The sequence below is a fragment of the Phocoena sinus genome, chromosome 9, assembly GCF_008692025.1.
Source record: "Phocoena sinus isolate mPhoSin1 chromosome 9, mPhoSin1.pri, whole genome shotgun sequence".
NCBI classification, from domain to species: Eukaryota; Metazoa; Chordata; class Mammalia; order Artiodactyla; family Phocoenidae; genus Phocoena; species Phocoena sinus.
Window position 1 is genome coordinate 15,466,213 of NC_045771.1, and position 20,965 is coordinate 15,487,177.

Consider the following 20,965-nt stretch of genomic DNA (forward strand, 5'->3'; position numbering starts at 1 on the left):
ATGAAGAGTAGCCCCTGCTCACCGCAACCAGAGAAAAGCCTGTGTGTAGCAACGAAGACCCAACGCAGCCAAAAATAAAATAAATAAATTTATATTAAAAAACAATAAAATAGCTATTCATGAAAAAACAAAACAAAACAAAACAGCTATTCGTGAATACAAATGGGGAGATGTTGGTCAAAGGGTACAAACTCCCTGTTATAAGATGAATAAATTCTGGGGATCTAATGAACAGCATGGTGATTACAGATAACAATACTGTATTATATACGTGAAAGTTGCCAAGCGAATAAATGTTAAATGTTCTCATCACAGAAAATAAATGGTAATTATGTAATGTGATGGAGGTGTTAGCTAACACTATGGTGCTAACCATTTTGCAATATATAATTGTATCAAATCAATGCGTTGTACACTTTATACAAGGCCATATGTCAATTATATCTCAATAAAGCTGAAAAAGTAAATAAAAGGAATGTAGACAGCTTAACATAAATAAGAAAAAAAAGAAAAAGAAATTACTCGTTCTCTGAAGTGTTAGGTAATGAAAGATTAAGCCTTGGGTTGTCAAACTGGAGCATGTGTACCCTTGAGGTCTGTAAAACATGGGATACTGAAGGGTACCCAGAGCTTCAGGATAAATGAATACATCTTCTTGGAGCATCAAATTTGCTTACATATTTTTTGGAAAAAAAAGCTTTGAATTTATGTACATTTTTTGCCACAAGTTAAGAGCAAGCAAAATTAGCAAAATTTGATTTTTTTCCTATGTTGGACAATAACTTTTTTTCTTGCCTTCAGAGCATAGAGAAGACAATGTGAGAGTAGAGAAAAATGTGCTTTTGTTGTTACTGTGGGTCCTTTTGGTGTATTGGTGAAATCTCATCTAACTGAAAATTCTGTTTTACGTTTTAATCTATTTTTATTCAACAAACATGCAGTACTAGTTCTAGGTACTCTTTAAGTGCTTTGTAAATGTTAAGTCATATCAAGCCTTGAAATGAAATGAAATGGGTGATTTAATTCAGTTCAATTTTTTCATCGTGATAGGTATTCCAACAGCTTTAATGGTTTACCAAGGAGATAAGAATGAAAGTTTTTTTTTTTTTTAATAACTTCAAAAATATTTCCAGCTTTGGGCAGGCTTCTTTGGCTCAGGTCCTCAGGATATGAGTTCAAGTTTATTTTTCCCCAGAAACCCTTGGTGAGTTGTAATGAGAGACTCTGTAATAACAAAATCTTTAGGAATCAGGCTGTAAAGCTATAATAAAGTGAGAAGCTTCAGGCTGATATTTTGGGACAGTGGCTCTACATGGCCCCTTGAAATCATAGCCCATAAGTGGCTGGTGACTTGGGGAACTGCAAACTCCTGGAGAGGCTGGAAAGGAGTAGGGAGGACAGGGTTCTGGGGAGTGAGTGAAGTCAGAAGCACCATTTTGTTCTCTTTAGAAAACTTAGGAGAATTGTATTACAAGTTCTCTAAAGTTATACAGTTTTATTCCTGCAAGGCTGCCTGTAAATATGTATCCTATATTTCCACTGGCTTTCATTTTATCATGATGCTTTATCTTTCTGACTGCTCTTCAATGGATAGTGATTTCTGGAGATTTCAATTTCTCAAAAGGTAGTGATCTAAACAAAATGTGGTATATCCATACAATGTAATATTATTTGGCCATAAAAAGAAATGAAATTCTGATATGTGCTACAACATGGTTGAAAGTAGAAAACATTATACTAAGTGAAAGAAGCTAGACAGAAAAGAACACATATTGTATGATTCCTTTTGTATGAAATGTCCAGAATAGGAAAACTAAAGAGACAGAAAGTAGATCAGTGTTTACCAGTGAATGGGGGAGAGGGATAAATGGGTAGTGATTACTAGTGGGTAAGAGGTTTCTTTTTGGAGTGATAAAAATATTCTGGAAAAGGTAGTGGTCATGGTTGTACAACTTTGTGAATATACTAAAAATGGTGAACTTTATGGTGCATGAATTATATCTCAAAAAAAATTAGTGCTCTATGGACAAATAGGCATATACAGAAGGAAAAGCTGCCTCCTTTTAAAAGAAGTTTTGACACATGCTTATTATAACATGAACCACCTCCTTACTTCCCTTCGCTCCTCAAATCAACTTTGTAGATTTGGCTCTTCCGTATTGTCTTAAATCAATGCCCAAGTATGAAGAAAGAACTTTTCCCTAAACTTCATGGGGCTAATTAGTCCCTAAATTCTTGGCAAGATTGAGGAATTTGGCAGTTAAGAACTCACTCCTCAGGACTTCCCTGGCAGTCCAGCGGTTAGGACTCTGCACTTCCACTGCAGGGGACACAGGGAACTAAGATCCTGCAAGCCTGCAGGGTTTGGTGAGTTCAATATTCTTCAGCAGAGAAAAGATGTCAGACCCACCATGAACGTAAGTTGTGTAGGGTGAAGGGAAGACCTCACCTTTCCGCAGTAGAAGATATCCTGCCTCTGCACCTTTCCTTCTGCTATCTTCTCCCTGATGGCCTCCCCCACTTCGTGCTCGTTCTGGTAGAGGTAGGCGCCATCAATGTGCCGGTACCCCGTGTCAATGGCAATTTTCACTGATCTTGCACAGGTCCCCTTAGGGGTCTAAAATGATAGGGGGGTTGGGTTGGGGGAGAAGAGAAATGTGTCTTTAATCATTCTTAATCAGGACACTTGGCACATACATCGTTTTATAGTGAAAACGACAAATTCGGACACCTAAAAGGACAAGAAAGACCCCTGCGTAACTGGGTAGGATGAAAGAAAGAAAGGAAAAGGAAGAGGAGAGGAAGTGGGATGGGACCTGCACCCCTTGGGGGAGCTGAAGGTGAGGAGAGGTTCCCGTACTCGGGGAAGCCCCCTCACAGCAAGGAGATCAGTTGGGACAGAAGGGGAACTTTGGGGGCTACGAGAGGAGAGCCCAGCAACCTGTCTGTGGCAGGCAGGACAGAGTGAGACCTACACAGATGGTCCTCACCACAGCCCTGTGTGCCCCAGCCTGAAAGGTGTGTCGCCAGTGTGTATGGGGGCTGGGTGCTAAAATGTGGGGTTTGGAGAGCAGACCCGGGGAGAAGACTTCTGTTGACTGTGCGGAGACAGCCTGAGGGGATGGAAGTGAGGAAATCCACAACTAGGAACGCTTGTAGAGGAAACCCAGACCGCCATAGAAGCGAAGCACCATTGTTAAGTGACTTGCAAGGGGCAGGACTGCCATTGCAGCCTCTCTCCCCGCATGAGGCCCCTGCCTCCCTGGGCACGGGGAAGGGCTCCTGCCAGGGCAGGAGCTCTTGTGACCCCCGTTGTTGCTGCATCCACAACCCCCTCCTCGCCGGGGCGGACTTGTGTGCTCCAGGGCAGCCTCGGGAGCAGACCCCTGTGGGTGGCCCACATGCAGAGGTGGTGCTGAAACCACAGCTGAGCCCCAGAGGCTGTACAACCGAGGAAGAAAAGCTGAAGTCTCTCCTCGCAGCTGCCTGATCTGCGAACTGACGACCCTGCGACCAGCTTTGTAAGCCAAGTGCCTGCAGAACATCTAAACGGACAGCAGCTGCTCCTGCAGCCAAGACAGGCCTAGCTTAACAGCTGTAGACTTTGTGGGCACTTACACAGGGGGTCGGGCCAGCCCAGAGTCTGAGCTGCTCCCATAGTGCACACAGCGGGTCCAGATCCATGCTTACTGCAATCCTGGGGCATGACTTCAGTGGATCTGCGCTGGTGGCCTGGTGAAAACAATGTCTGAGGGACACTGGGGCCAACTGCAGGCATTCCCACGGTCAAGGTGGGGACGAGAGCAGTACCAACAACAGTGTAATCTAAGAGCTTGTACAACAGATGAAGGTGACACAACAGAGCACACCCATAGGTGAACAGCTCCAGAGGAGGAATGCTCCAGTCCCACCTACCTCACACCGCAGATCAGAAACACAGCTCAGAAACAGATCTGGGGGACTCTACTCTGACGACTAGGGAGCAGACCCCACCCCTGACAGGGCAGTGACAACCAGAGAGCAAAGGGGAGGCCCTGCTCAATATCCAGTGCAGGTTCTGGTCACCACATCAGTCACACCTCCTGTCAAAGGGATAACAGCCAGCATACACTGAGGAAAGAGGTGGCAGACATCTATACTAAAAAGAGCCCTCACACCAAAAAATATTAAACCCATGCAGGCTACACAGGGATGTTCCCATATAAAAATAGCCCTCTGTGCCAGTCTGAGGGTCTGGCATTGAGAGCAAGGACCCCCAGAGCATTTAGCCTTGAAGGCCAGTGGGGCTTGAGTGCAGGAGCTCCACAGGGCAGGGGAAACAGAGACTCCAGTCTTGGAGGGTGCACACAAGGTCTCACATGCACTGGGATCCAGCACACAGGAGTACTTCCATAGGGACCTGGGCCAGACCTACCTAGGGGTCTTGGCGGGTCTCCTGGGGAGGTGAAGGTAGACTATAGCTCACTGTGGGGGCAAGGACACTGGTAGCGGAAGCCCCAGGGAATATTGATTGGAGTGAGCTCTCCCAGAGGTCCACATTTCAGCACTAAGACCTGGCCCCACTCAATAACCAGCACACTCTAGTGCTGGAAAGCCTCACACCAAACAACCAACAAGATAGGAACACAGCCCCACCCATCAGAAGACAGGCTGCCTAAAGTTGTACTGAGCTCACAGCCACCTCAAAACACACCCCTTGACATGGACATGGCCCTGCCCATCAGAGGGACACGACCCAGCTCCACCCACCAGAGGGCAGGCACCAGTCTCTCCCAACGGGAAGCCTGAACAAGTCCCTGGACCAACCTCACCCACCAGGGGGCAGACACCAGAAGCAAGAGGAACTATGATCCTGCAGACTGTGGAAAGAAGACCATGAACACAGAAAATCAGACAAAATGAGAACACAGAGAAATATGTTGCAAATGAAGGAACAAGAAAAAACCCCACAAGAACAACTAAATGAAGAGGAGATAGGCAATCTACCTGAAAAAAGTTATATGACCTTTAGAAAAAAGCAAGAAAATAATTGCCATGAAAGTTAGAAGATAAATTACCTCTTGAGGGAGAGATGGTTTTGAATTGGGAAGGGCACACAGAGGGTTTCTGGGGGTTGGTATATTCTAATTTTGGATCTGTGTGGTGGTTACTCAGATGTTAGCTTTAAAAGTATTCACCCTTCTATATATTTCAAATTTTTAAATGTTAAAAAAATAAGGAAGTAGATCAAAAATAAAAGGTAAGTGACTCAAATAAGTTCAAAACTTTAGATCCAAAGAATGTAGTAACCTGGGCATGAAACATCCATTTTTGGCCTTGGACCTACTATTTGTCCTCCTTTGTTTGGATCCAATTGGCTGCCAAGCTTTGTAGAGTCTACCCCATGATTTGTATCCTTCAGCCAAGTTACTTCTTTTTTAGGCCCCAGCCAAATTATTTTCCTCACAGCCACCGACCAAGTTTAAGTTCTTATTATTTTTTGCCTGATTTATTAGAGAAGCCATCTCATTTGATCTCTATGTATTTCGCCTCTTCTCATTTTAATTCGTTTTAACGTTGGCAGGGTAATAGCTTTGAAATATGAACCTACTTTTTTCTCCCTGGTATTTTTTTGTTACCATCTACCCCCCCCAACACGCCCCCCTCCCCCCGGCAAACCATTTTTTGTAGCTTGATGTGCAGCATTCATTGCCTCTGGAGAGGAATGATATAAAATGCAGAAGTCAGTTCTTGGTATTTGCTTTCTAAGAGCCAAGGCTTCTGTGGCAGGAGTGTGAGTGTGAAGGGGTCACAGGTACTGCAAAGAACTCAGGATACACACTCTACTAAAAGTAAAAACAAACACCAGCTGAGTTATTTTCTTTGACTCTTAAAATACTAGCTCATATAGCGTTTTACAAAAATATAAATGTTGCCATTACTTAAAAATTATTAATTACTTTACAATATTCTTTGAAAAATGTGAGAAGATCAGGCCACACTGGACTTTTGTTTATGCATGACAATTAGCTGTAGCGGAGAAATTACCATCTTCATTTAGAATGGTGAGTGGAATCCCTGGTACTCTGTTTATTGTGTTTTGTACCATCAATCGTCTCCTAAGTGTTGCCTGCACATGTTTTTTGTGTTTTTTTGTTTTTGTTTTGTAGCAAAGAAGAAGAAAGCATTTCTTGCACTTATATCTACTATCAAAATGGGAAAGCAGAACAAAACTGAGAAATAGACTTGGCTCTCTAGGGCCACTTATTTACGGTTCCTGCCTTGTCCCTGGTCCCTTTAGGTAGAGATTGTGGGAACATCCTCAACCCTGACAAAGATTCTTTCATGGACCAAACTCTAATCAGGTTCTTTTGAACTCTTTTCCAACATGGACTTTCATACTCATCTCTGCTCTGTCCAAGCTTAGCAAGAATCCTGCTAAGTCAGTTTAACCACAACCTCTCACCCTCCATAACTGATCATGCTTGATATCAAATCAGGTTCCTCCTCCTCCACCATGCCCCAGGAGATGTCTAGTCACCCAACCCTGTTTTCAGCAAGAATCCTGTTAGGTCAGTTTAGCCAGAATGGCCCTGTATTCCTGATGTTTCCTCTTAGTAATTTTCTACCCACAGATTCCAACCCTGCACCTTGGTTATAAATTCTCACTTGCCCATGTATTCAGAATTGACACCAATCTCTCTTCCCTACTACAAAATTCCATCACAGTGGCCCCTTGATGTTTCAGGCTCCTCCTTAGTACTCAAGAGATTGGACTTCACCTCTCCTTTGCCCCATATACAAAGCCTTTGGCTCACTCTTCAGAGTGAAAACTGTTTACAGCTATAGAAATCTTAACCAGAGCCACCCAGGAAGGGATACTGGATCAGTTACAACCCCAGTCTAGGCTACTCCTTCCCTATAGCTTGGTGTTTCATGATCTACCCCATAACTAGCTTTGTTCACTGTTACTTTCATCTTTGAACAAGCACTTCAGCTTTTCTTTATATTTTATTTATAAGTGTATTTATTTTTTCTGCCTCAGTCACTCACGGATTTCAAATCCCTTGTTTCTAGTCCATTGTTTCGATCCCTGTGTTACCTAGAAAAATGCCTCATACATGGTAGGCACACAATAAATATTTATTGAACTGAATTATTGCCCATTTTCCAAAATATTTACCATTGGTCCCAGATTTGTGTCATTTGCACACTTGGTAACATTCTTGAGTTTTACTTGAAGTTTTTGATAAATACTGGTTATTAACTCATGGGCTGATATACATAAAAACCAAATTAATTTCTATCAAAGCAGAAAAATGAACAAGATTCAAAACTCTTGCCTATTGGACTTTCTCAGACAGAGATATAGGGAGAGAGACAGGAAGAAGGGAGACTTGCTGGGAGGCTATTATAGACTATTTCATCCCTGTATGAAAACATTCTGGGAATCTGTCCTAGGGAAATGGTGCATAGATAATTTGTACAGTTCAGTTTTCATTAGTTAGTGATTGTCAAGTGAGGAAATGCACAGAGCGCTTGGTGCTACTAAATGCTGGTTCCATCTCAAATTCCCTAACTCCACAGGCATGAAACACCTTAATAAGAAAGTTGGGCATATTAAGAGAAAAAAAATCTTTGTAAGTCCAGAGAAGCTAGGCCGGTTGGCCTCACACAGCTGCACGATAATGTTCCTCCGGGATGCTGTTCTACAGTTCCTGTCGCCACGTGTGTGACAGTGGAGTCTCAAATGGGCAGATGCTGGAGGAGAGGTTATTGTTAGTCTTCCTTATCTCAGCCTTTCATCTCTGCTCCTACCCCGACTCCCCCTGAAGACAAGCCTAAATCTTCCCCTGGCGCCTGCTAACTTCTGTATCAAAATGCAACAGGATCCCAGGACAAATATTGACTGACTTGATTATATACATGAAATGTGAAGCATTTCAGTTAATGAGTTACCTCAGCCTGTCATTCTCCTTCCATCTCTTGTGGAATGAAAGGTTTTGAAAAGCACCTCAGGCAAGCTGAGGAGAGAAGACTGAATTTTGGCATCAGATTTCATCTCTAGGACTAAGATTCTGACGTTAAATCTAATTCGGTACTTTTATTTCCTGGTGACCGACTTGGGCATGGGTACTCCTAGTGTCTGTCTCATCAGCCCTGGGTAGATGGTGAGGGAGTTGTCAGTTGTATGGCTTTGAACAGAAACTGCTGAGTGTTCCAGCTAGGAGATACTCCACCCTCCCCACTCCCCGTCTCCCCCTCAACCTAGCTCTGCCTATACCCCTCCCCCAAATCTTCCATGGTGGGCATTTTTCTTCACATTAGAGTTTCCAATTTTGTGAGACATACCTTTAGTTCTGTATTTCTGATCACAAATGTGGTTTGTGCACGCACAATCTTCATTTCTAATAATATTCCTCGAATGCCATATTCTCTAACTGCAGTAATGTCTTATCTTCTGAAGTGAGTTACAACTCTTTTTGGGAAATGACACATGAATGCTTTTGAATGTCTCCATCCTGTAGCATTTAATATTACTAGACACATAGCAGGCACTTAATAATATTTATTGGTAGATGCAGCACTTTGAGCCCCACTGAGTTTCAGGAGACAGATAGAGAGACAGAGAGATAGACAGAATGATAGATGTGCAAGCAAGGAGCCATATCATTGATAGTCATTGAAATGAGTAGAGGCATGACATAATTAGATTCATATCCTAGATGTATCATTCTATCTATCTATCTATCCATTCTAGGTACTTTCTGGATATATATTCCTAGATACTTTCATATATAGAAATACATATAGAAAGTCATAGAAATATGCAGCTGCATTGACATAACATACATTTATAACAGGTAATATAGTATAGGGACTCAGAGGATAGGACCTGGACCAAAACTGCATTGGTTCAAATTCCAGTTCTCTTCCTCACCATTATAAGTTTGGGACATTTTACTTTATCTTGCCATGCTTCAGTTTTCTCATCTGTAAAATGGTATCTCTTTCATAATGTTGTGAGGATTAAATTAGAAAATGCATGTACTATAAAGTACTACAAAGAGTACTACAATAATAATAGCTAAATTTTTCTGTGCAATCTTCCCTATAAGATGTAAAATCCATCAGGAAAGAGACCATGTCTTGTTCAGCTCTATATTCCCAGTATAGTATGCGTGCTGGGTGTTCAGGTAATCCTTGTCAAGTGAATGAAAGGAGATATATATATATATATATATATATATGTATGTATAAATATATTTATATATATATATGTGCATCAAGGGATATGGAGATGTAAATGCATACAATAATAATAGCTAAAATTTTTTTAACACTTAACTGTGTCAGGCAGAGGCATGACATAATCAGATTCCTATCCTTGCGCCTCTGTGCTTCTCTTTCTGCCTACAATGTCCTGCCTCAGCTCTGCTTCTCTGCCTAGCTAACTTATACTTAGTTTAACAGAGTTAATTCACACATGATCATTCAAATTTCAGTAGCATTTCTAGATATAACCACTGTTTATTCTGGTAATTAGTATTAAATGTGGAATTGCAATGTGGAAAGCAGAAAGATATTTTTCTTACAAGTAGAAGCTTTTCTGTGTTTTAATGGAAACCCACTTCAGTCCTCATGGTCAAATCTAACTATTCCCTTTCCTGTGTTTTCAGAGAGATACTGTTTAAAATTCTCAGACAGCATTTACTCTTCATTGTTCTATGATTAATTAGTTATTAGAGTCTGTCTCCTCTATTAGATTTTTAATCCCTAGACAGCAGAGACACTCTTCTCTTCATATTTGAAGTTTCTATAGCCTAGTGCTTCATACATGGTACGTTTTCACTAAATGTTTTGTTGGACTGAACTAAAAATTCTCAAATATGAACTTAAAAAAATCATAAACTCAGAAATTTTACGTACTTCAGTTCAACCTTATAACCAGCATTCAGGCTGAATTTTAGTAAAGGAAGCAGAAAGGTCCCATTCTTTAAGCCAAGATACTTTAAAATCATAAACTGATTTAGTTTAACCATTGGCTCAGTACTTATTCAGCCAAACAGCAGTCCTTCAAGGTTGCATTCATTATTACAATAATTAAATCAATGAAATCCATTCAAAATGAATTACAGATTATCCTTTAGGAAAGTGTTAATTAAAAAAAAAAAAACAGAGAGAGATAAGCTTACCAATCTAGGTTCTGAGTAGGTACCAAGACCGATGATAGGGATGCTGTTTCCATCACTTAGAGGTATGCGGTGATATGCAGCACTGAGGTACATCTTGGAAAGTCGGAGGTTTCAATTTCTAGAAATGATTCTGAACACCACAGAAAAGCCTTTTTGAAAAGGTGTCCTAATGCCTATTTAATCAAAGAAAGGAGAGCCAGAGGGAGGAGCAGTGGGAGGGAAGAGAGATTTCTCAACCTGTTTTTTTTTTCAGGTTGTTCTGGAAATCCTAATTGAGGTTGTCCTTTGAACTTATCAGAGGCATGTAAATAATAACCCATTTTGATCTTATGCTTACTTCCCTGCAAAGAAATGATTTTAAAAATAAAAGGAAACAAATCTAGCTGGCTTCTGTCAGCTAGGATGCTTTGGTTGGTAAGTAACAGACCTATCACAAATTCTCTGAAATAATAAAAGAAATCTATTGGTCTATATTCCTGAAAACTCCAACCTTAGGGCTAGCTCCAGGTGTGACTAAGTTTTCCAGGACTTCCCTAGAGATTTGGGCTAGCAGGACTGGGAAGGGGTCTGTTATTTTTTATCACCTACTTAAGTGGGAAACTGGACTGGAGGGGAAAATGTTATGGCCGGGAACCAGTTTTTCACTCTCAGTTCATTTCTCTGCCTCCTTGCTCTCTCAGTGGATTTTCTCTTTATCACTGAAAGATGGTAACCAGTCCTTAGAGTGACATGGTTCCAGACTCAAACCCAACAAAAAAAGGGATTTTACGTTATAGCTCACACAGTAATCCAGAAATAGGGTCCAGTTGGCCTCTTTCTTAGTTCCTGGAGCCAACCACTAAGTCAATCACAGGGGTCAAAGAAAATAAAAGACTGATTGCTTTAATGTAATTAGAAGCCATTTCTAAATTTGGAGTTGGGCTTAATCCCACCTGGGGAGATTCTGGAGCTGTTAAGAAAAAGGAAAGGAGTAGCAGTTAGTGAAACAATTAACACATGTTTATTATAGTCTTCCTCCAAAGGATTGTGCTGTGTATGAGAGTTTTGGACCTGGTGACCTTAAAGATAACTGTGTCCATGATGGTGAAAGTATCCTGAAGTTTGTCTCTAACTGACTTGTCTTCTCTCCAGGACAACCTCATTCTGGCTTACACACACATAATCAGCCAGTGGACGCAATAATTTCAACTATGTTGGGGCAGGGTGAAATATGGGCAGTAGTGATCTTCAACATTGTTTCTAATTTGATCCAACAAACACTTACTGTGCACCTTTGTGTGCTAAGATGTTGGCTATATATGTTTCTTTATTTTTCTTATTTTTGACTTTTTTGGTGTTTAGCTCCATGAATTTAAGCACATGTACAGATCTGTGTAACTGCCATCACAATTGGGATATTGAAAAATTCTATAACCCGAAGAACTCCTTCATGCTATTTGTTTGTAATCAAAAGCTCCCCCACCAGCAACTCATAAAAATCATTATCTGTTTTCCGTTGCTATAGTTTTATCTTTTGAGAACATCATGTGAATTGAATCATACAGTATGTGACCTTTAGAGATTGGCTTCTTTCACTCAGCATAACACCTTTGAGAGTCATCCAGGTTGTTGTTTGTATCAATAGCTTATTTGTTTTTAATTGCTGAGTAGTAATGTATATATACATTATATAGATGTGCCACAGTTTGTTTCTCTATTTGAAGGACATTGGTTTGTTTCCAGTTTTTGATGACTGTGAAGACTGCTGCTATAAATATTTGTGTACAGGTTTTTGCATGAATATTAGTTTTCATTTCTCTTGGCTAAATACCCAGGAGTGGGATTGCTGGGTCATGTGGTGTGTTTAACTTTGTAGGAAGCTGTCAAACTGCTTTTCAGAATGATTGCATCATTTTGCATCCCCATTAGCAATGCGCGTGAATTGCTATTTTTCCGCATCTTTGACAGCACTTAGCATTGTCGGTATTTTATAATTTTAGTCATTCCGATAGGTTTGTCATGGTATCTCATTGTTAATTTTAATTTGCATTGTGGATAATGATGTTGAACACTTTTTCACATACTTATTTGCCATCTATATCTCCTCGTGGTGAAGTGCCTATTCAAACATGGGGGTTCAGTGCCCATCTTTTAGTGGGGTTGTCTTCATAGTGTTGAGTTTTGAGATTTCTTGGTAAATCCTTGATACATGTTCTCTACTGAATACATGGTTTACAAGTATTTTTTTCTCAGTATGTAGTTTGTCTTTTCATTCTCTTGACTGTGTCTTTCATGCAGCAAAAGATTTTAATTTTGATAATGTTCAATTTTTTTGTATTGTTTTAGAGTTTCATGTGAAAGAACTTTTTTGTCTAACCCTAGGTCACAGAAGTTTTATTCTATTTTTTTTCTAAAAGTTTTACATAGTTTCATTTTTCCATTTAGATCAATAATCCATTCTGAGTAAATTTTTGTATAATCTAGCATATTTAGGTAGAGGTGTTTTGTTTTGTTTTACGTAAGGGTATCCTATTGTTCCAGTTCCATTAGTTGAAAAAAATTATGCTTTCTTCATTGAATTTCATTTGCACTACTGTTAAAAATCAAAGGTCATATTTGGGTAAATCTACTTTTGGACTTTCTACTTGGTTTCATTGATTTATGTGTCTCTTCCTTTACTGATACCACATTGTTTAAATTATTCTAACTTTATAAAAGGACTTAAAATCAAATGGTATAATTTCTCCAACTTTATTCCTCTTTTCCAAAAGTATCTTAGCTATTCTTATTTATTAACTTTCTATATAAATGTTAGAATCAGCTTGTCTGTGTCTTCAAAAGTCCTGCCAGAATTTTTTGAATTGAGTTAAATCTGTAGATCAATTTCTTATCTTTACTCCTTTGAGTCTTTGAATCCACAAACACAGTATTTCTCTCCATTTATTTAGCTCTTCAGCATTTTGAAGTTTTCAGCCATACACATCCTATATTTGTTTTGTTAGACTTATACCTAAGTATAGGTATAAATATTTATTTTTTTAGAGCCATTGTAAATGGCATTTTAGAAATCCTGTTTCCAACTGTACATTGCTAATACATAGAAATAGGATTGATTTTTATGGCTTCGATCATTTAGTATTTATTGAGACTTGATTTGTTTTTGTTGCCTGACATACTGTCTATCGTGGAGAATATTCCACATGTGCTTGAGAAAAATATGCAATCTGCTGTTTTGGGTAGGGTCTTCTCTAGATGTCTTTTAGATATAGTTGGTTCATAGCATCATTCAAGTCCTCTATTTTTAAACTGATCTTCTGTCTTGTTTTATCTATTCTTTAGAGTGGGGTATTGAAGTTTCTAACTGTTACTGTAAAACTGTCTATTTCTCCTTTCAATTATGTCAGTTTTTTGCTTCATATATTTTGTGGTTCTTTTGTTAGAGGCATATATGTTTATAATTGGTATATCTTGATATATTGACCCTTTTGTCAACATGTAATGTCCTTCTTTGTCTCATCACGATTAGTGACTTCAAGTCCATGTTGTCTGATATTAGAATATCCACCCCAGGTCTCTTTTTGCCTTTTTTTATTGCATGGAATTTATTTTTCATCCTTTTACTTTCAATCTATTTATGTCCTTGGATTTAAAGTAAGTCTCTTTTAGACAACATATATTTGGATCATTTTTAAAAATCGATTCTTCCAATCTCTTCTTTTTAATTGGAGGGTTCAAGCCATTTACAGTTCAAGTAATTATCGATAAGAAAGGATTTACTTCTGCAATTTTGCTATTTGTTTTCTCTATGTCTTATTTTCTTTTTATTCCTCAATTTTCTTTTTATCCCTCCACTACTGCCTCGTCCTTTGAGTGATTTTTTCTTCTAGTTTACTATTCTGACTCCCATCTTGTTTCCTTTTCTGTATACTTAAAAAAGGGTTATTTCCTGGATGTTTTAGTCAGCTTGGCTGCTATAACAAAATATCATAGACTGTGTGGCTTCAGCAACAGCCATTTATTTTTCACAGTTATGGAGACTGAAAAGTCCAAGGTCAAGGTCAAGATACTGGCAATGAGTTTCTGATGAGAGCTCTCTTCCTGGCTTGCAGAAGGCCTACTTCTATTTATGTCTTCACATGGTGGGGAAAAGAGAGAGAGAGAACAAGCACACTCTGGTCTCTTCTTATAAGGGTATAAATCTCATCATGAAGACCTCACCCTCATGACCTCATCTAATTACCTCCCAAAGGCCCCATCTTCAAATACCATCCACATTGGGAGTTAGGGCTTCAACATATGAATTTTGGGGAGACACAATACAGTCCATAATACTAGGGTTACCCTGGGGTTACAATTAGCATTTTAACTTTGTAAGAATCAGGTTTGAATTAGTACCAAGATACTTTCAGTAGTATTGGGTTTGCCAAAAAGATCATTCGGGTTTTTCCATAACATCTTACGGAAAACCCCAAATTAACTTTTGGCCAACCTAATACATAAAAACTCTGATCCTTTAAAACTCCATCTCCCCCCTTTATGTTGTTATTTTTACCAATTACATGTTTATACATTGTGGGTCAATTAACATAAATATATAATTATTGCTTTATTTATCTTTTAATCATGTAGGGAAAAAAAAGGAGTTATAAACCAGACATACAATATTACTGGTTTTTATATTTATCTATGTAGCTACATTTACTGTTGTGTTCCTTATCTCCTCATATGGCTTCAATTATCCTTTTATTTCAGCCTGAAGGACTCCCTTTAGCATTTCTTGTAGCACAGGTCTACTAGTAATGAGCTTTTTCTGTTTTTGTTTTGCAGGATATGCAATTATTGGTGGACAGTTCTTTTCTTTCAGTCCTTTATATATGTCACCCCACTGTCTTCTGGCTTCCAGTTTCCAAAGAAAAATGGGCTATTAATTACACACATTATCTCTTGTATGTGATGAATCACTTCTCTCTTGCTGCTTTCTAGATTCTCCCTTTGTCTTTGGGCTTTGACAATTTGACTATAATGTGTTTTCCTGTGAATCTCTCTTGGTTTATGCTTCTTGGAGTTCATTGAGATTCTTGGATATTTAGATTTATGATTTTCATCTAATCTGGGACACTTTTGGCCATTATTTCTTCAAATAGTCTTTTTGTTTCTTTCTCTCTTCTCCTTCTGGGACTCCTGGTATGTGTATGTCAGTATACTTGATGGTGTCTCATAGGTCTGTTAGGTTTGGATCATTTCTTTCCTTCTTTTCTCTTTTCACTTCTTAAACTGGATGTCAATAGATCTATCTGTACTTTTCATCTCCAGAATTTCTATTTGTTTCATTTCTATAATTTCTACTAATATTCTGTATTTGGTGAGACATATTCTCCTGGTTCCTTTGTTCTTTCTCCATGACTTCCTTTAGCTCTTTGAGCATATTTAAGAGAGTTGATTTAATGTTTCCATCTAGTAAGTCTAAATGTCTAGGTGTCCTCATGGACAGTGTGTATTAATTTCTTTCCTCCCCCCTGTGAATGAATCATACTTCCCGGTTTATTTGCATGCGTTGTAATTTTTTGTTGTTTAAACGTGGAGAGTTTTAATATTAAAATGTGACAACTTTGGAAATCAGATTTCCCCCTTCTTCAGGGTTTGTTTTTGCTGTTTGTTGTAGGCTGTTGCTGTTTGCTTGTTTTGTGACTTCTCCAAACTATTTTGGTTAAGTCTGTATTGTTTGTGATGTGAAGTCTGTGTTCCACTAACTTGGGGGTCACCTGGTGTTTTGACAGAGTTTCTTTCAATGGAAAAAGAAAAGGAAAGAAAAGAAGAAAATACTCTCCCAGTCTTTGCAGATTGGTTCTATGTTGGAGCACTCCTTCAAAGCTTAGCCATGCTGCTTACAATTCTGCCTTAGCCTTCACTCACAGCTTGCACAGAGCCTGAAGGCCACTCAGAGGTAAAAGCTTGGAGTCTTCTCAGGCCTTCTTTGAGCATGTACCCACCCCTGACACTATGTATACCTGATTCCCTGGTATGCATGGGAGCTTTTAAAGGCCCCTTTACCCCCACATATCTCTTTTCCCTGCCTGCTGTTTCCCAGGGTTTTCAGTCTGTTTGTTGCTTGTCCCAACTGTTATCCCTAGCCCGAGGCTGCCACAGCCAATATTTCTGCCTTTAAATGCACATAGCAAAAGCCTCCTAGGCTGTCACCTTAGCCCTAGAAATGTTTGAGTCAGGCAAAATAAAGGCAAGCCCTTCAGACAGCCACCGGATGGGCTGGAACTTACAACCACAATTCTTAGAGAATTCTTCGAGAAATTCTGCATTGCTCCCTCTGGCACTAGCCTCCTGCACCAGGAATGTGGGTGCAGTCCTGGTGGCTGGCACCAAATAGGGGTACAGCATGTGGGACGTAGGCAATTTAAGTCACCACAGCTGTCTCTTACTGCAAAGCAACAGCTTCTTTCTTCATCAAGCTTTCCCCTGGTTGTAGGTTTTTGACTAGACTCCAGAGTTCTGCAAAAAAATGATGCTGACAGCTTTTGCCAGCTCATCAGTTTTTTTGTAAAGGGACAGAGCCCTGGCGTTCCCTACTCTCCTATTTTCCTCTATTCATTTTTTAAAAATCTTTTAAAATTTCTGTTTTTTTTTTTTGCTGTACACGGGCCTCTCACCACTATGGCCCCTCCCGTTGCGGAGCACAGGCTCAGCGGCCCGCTCCACGGCATGTGAGATCTTCCCGGGACCGGGGCACGAACCCGCGTCCCCCGCATCCCCTGCATTGGCAGGCGGACTCCCAACCACTGCGCCACCAGGGAAGCCCAAATTTCTCTGTTTTGAGATTGGATTATTTCTCTTGACTTATATTCAAGTTCACTTCATCTTTCCTCTGTCTTCTTTCTTCTCTACTCCATTCTGATACTGAACTCATCCATTGAGTTCCTTTTTTTTCTTAAATCGACTTTATTTTTTAGAGAAGTTTTAGGTTCACAGCAAAATCAAGCAGAAACTACAAGAGTTCGCTTGTACTCTTTGCTCCTCCACATGCTTCTCCCACTATCAACGTCCCCACCAGAGTGGTACACTTGTTACAACTGATGAACCTATACTGACACATCACTAGCCACCAAAGTCCATGCTTTACAGCAAAGTCCATGGTTTATATCAGGGTTGACTCTTGGTGTTATACAGTCTATGGGTTTTGAAAATAATATCATGTGTCAACCATTACAGTATCATACAGAATAGTTTCCCTGCCCTAAAAATCCACTGTGGTCTGCTTACTCACCCCTCCTTCCTTCCTAATCCCTGGCTTCCATGGATCTTTTTACTGTGTCTGAAGTTTTGTCTTTTCCAGAGTGTCATACAGTTGGAATCATAGCTTTTCAGATTGGCTTCTTTCACTTAGTAATATGCATAAAAGGTTGCTCCACATCTCCCCCACCCTTCATGTCTGTTCATGGCTTGATAGCACATTTCTTTTTAGCAGTGAATTATATTCCATTGTCTGGATGGACCACAGCTTCTTTTTTTTTTTTAAATAAATTTATTTATTTATATTTATTTTTGGCTGCGTTGGGTCTTTGTTACCGCCCGCGGGCTTTCTCTAGTTGCGGCGAGCGGGGGCTACCCTTTGTTGTGGTGCGCGGGCTTCTCATTGCAGTAGCTTCTCTTGTTGCGGAGCACAGGCCCTAGGCACGCGGGCTTCAGTAGTTGTGGCATGTGGGCTTCAGCAGTTGTGGCTCATGGGCTCTAGACCGGAGGCTCAGTAGTTGTGGCCCATAGTCTTAGCTGCTCCATGGCATGTGGGATCTTCCCGGACCAGGGTTCGAACCCATGTCCCCTGCATTGGCAGGCGGATTCTTAACCACTGCACCACCAGGGAAGTCGCCACAGTTTCTTTTTCCATTCACCTACTGAAGGACATCTTGGTTGAGCCCAAGTTTTGGCAATTATGAATAAAGCTGCTATATACATTTGTGTGCAGGTTATTGTGTGGACGTAAAATTTCAACTCCTTTGGTTAAACTCCAAGGAGCACGATTGCTGGATCATGCTGTAAGAATAATTGTTTAGTTTTGTTAGAATATTTGTTTAGTTTTGTAAGAAACTGCCAACCTGTCTTCCAAAGTGGAGTTCCCACCAACGATGCATGAAAGTTCTTGTTGCTCCACTTCAATGAGTTTTTTATGTTTTTCATTTCTAAAATTACTATTTGATCATTCTTTTAAAAAAATATTTCTTTGTTGAGACTCTCTGTTCTTTCACTGGCTTCAAGACTGTTCTTGATTTTTGGTAAGGCACTCTTGTAATAGCTGCTTTAACATCTTTGCCAAATAATTATAATCTCTAAGACATCTTGGCATTGACATCTTTTGGTTTTACCCTACATAAATTTATATTTTCCTTGTTATTCACTTGCAATGTAAATTTAGATTATATTGAAGAGTTTTTGAAAATTAATTAAGACATTGGGTCCTATTTATATCCTGTAAAATGTTGATATTTTTGTTTTAGAAGGCAGTCGACCTGGTTAGGTTTAGGCCACAAGGTTCCCCTGCCTCTGCGAACTATGGTTCATTTCTCAGATTTTGCAGTGATCTTTGGATTTATCTTGCATGTATACTACCTGATGGCAAATCTGGGACTTAGGCAGTGGTGTATCTATATAGTTCATTTCTCAAAATATTTGATATAATGAATAGTATCTGATCCAAGCATACACAGTTTAGGGGTGAGCCCAGGGTAGTTCATAAACAACTTTATGGGGTCACTTTCCCAAATTCTTCCCTCACTGCAATCTCTTGGTTACATTCTAGATCCTTAATGTTCTCTTTTTGGTCTTCTATCTAGAAAGCTTTAGTTACCCCGCTGCTCTATTGTGTGCTTCCACAACTGCACCTGAATCTAGGGCCATGTGACAAAAGACTATAGAGACAGTATAAAGGCAAGAGAGGTTGGATCCACTCTCTTGGAACTGCAGCTCCCCTGAAAAAAGAGGAAGCTTTCCCTTCTGCATAGTTTTGGATCCTGCTGGCCTGTATTACCTGAGAATGCTACAACACCTACCATGGAATTTCTTGGGAACTAGGTCACAAGTTAATAGAGGGGAAAGAAAGAGAGGCAAAAAAGTAGGGGAAAGTAGGGGATTTTCAGATTCTCTAAGTATTATGAGTTTCTCTCTCACGTCAGAACTAGAGGTCTTCTCCTGAAGTTCTGTCTGCACTCTGGTGCCCACTATCTGGTTGGCAGGGTGATACTGAGAGAGCCCAGTGACACTTGAGTTTTGTTCTTCTTTCCTAATCCACCTGCTACTATTTACTTTTCAGAGTCCTGAACTAACTTCCTCCCATACTATTTCATGTTTTATAGCTGTATTCAGTGGGAGAGTCAGGGTAGAATATGCTTACTTCATATTAATGGAGCTAGAACCCTCACTTATTCCTAAAATTAATTTTTAATTTATCACACATACTGACTAAATTGATGTGAATTTACATATTGGATTGCTTTTCTTTTGAGAAATGGCTGGAGTTACTCTTTATATATTGATACTGATACTGATACTCTTTATATATTGATGCTTAAACAATATGTTAAGTTAAACAATTCCTTCAAAGTAGGATACAGTGACTCTGAAGAGAGCAAACTGACTATTGCAGTGAGGGTGGTTCCTGCTTCTCAGTAAACTAGGTTTGGTTGGCAGGGTTTAATGATCTTACAAGAATCATTCTGTTGATGTGTATAGTCCAATTTTTACAAGGTTGAAGGTTGGGATTTATAATATGAGAGAACTTTTAGGACCAGAAGAAATCTGCATAAGGAAGTCTATTTTGAAAATGTTTTTAAAAACACCTATTAATTTTTTTCAGCAGGGTCAAGTGGGTATTGATCCACCAATTAGACTTATAGCAGTGATTATGGTCTGAGGAAAATGCATGAGAATGTTTTGTCTCTCTTTAAATGGCACAAAAAGACCCTAGGGGTTTAGAAGGAAGAAAATGAAATTGTAGAAAGCTGTACTGAGAACCCTTTAGTCATTTACCAGGCAGCGTCAATGTAGAAAACAAACCCAAAGAAAAAGGGTGTTGAGTTCTCTGAAAATGAATACTGTTCCAGAGATTTGAGCAGAAACTGTCTACTTTGTGTAATTAGTTTCAGCTGAGGGTTTTGAGTCAACTGTTATTTTGGGGGACCGTCTACTTCTGGGAGATTTCAAAGAACTCTCAGCTTGAGGTCTACCAATGAAATGGAAGTCCGATGATTTAGAGAAAATGATGTATTGCTTTTAATTGAAAATATGAATCCAAGGATCACTACCCTAGAGTTTCACTACTGTGTTAATTATTAGCAGTACCTGATAAGGTCCTATTTGTTGGAGCCAAGGCAAATCTCCCGTTATTTTCTTTTCCAGAAGACTCAATCTTCAGATTTCAGGTCATTCAGAGATTGCTTCTGTGATTAATTTGGAAAAGCCACTCATACCTGTTTAATGATAAGATTACTAATATCAGTTTGCAGTAAGGCAAAACTAGGATTAGAGTGAAACTTCTAAATGCACAGAGTGGGCTGTTATTAACTCATAAAGGGAGTTATAGCCCATGTCATTACGACTAATGGGAGTACCTTGAGATGTGGAAATTCCAGTCTCTGAGAACTTGACAATTTTCAGTTTTAGAATTCCTTGGCTTTCTTTACATTTTTGTAAAGATTAAGGATAAAGATAATGAAGTTTTTGAGTAAAAGGCAAAATTCTTCAAAGTTCTTTAATAATAGTCTGGCAGAAAAAGTCTTAATCTACCTTAAAAATAAGCAAAGAATGAT

At 39.5% G+C, this 20,965-nt stretch overlaps 1 protein-coding gene across 4 annotated transcripts in view; it reads right to left on the reverse strand.

Moving 5' to 3' along the window:
* Window positions 1-20,965, reverse strand: part of AKR1D1 (aldo-keto reductase family 1 member D1) — a 90,966-nt gene that overhangs the window by 29,214 nt on the left and 40,787 nt on the right. For all 4 annotated transcript variants that reach the window (XM_032644068.1, XM_032644070.1, XM_032644069.1 and 1 more), the window contains 3 exons: window positions 20,499-20,626; window positions 10,176-10,305; window positions 2,450-2,617 (listed from right to left, as the gene is read on the reverse strand). In XM_032644068.1, the coding sequence (XP_032499959.1) occupies window positions 2,450-2,617; window positions 10,176-10,268 (261 nt within the window). In that variant the 5' untranslated portion in view covers window positions 10,269-10,305; window positions 20,499-20,626. The remainder of the gene's footprint in view (window positions 1-2,449; window positions 2,618-10,175; window positions 10,306-20,498; window positions 20,627-20,965) is intronic.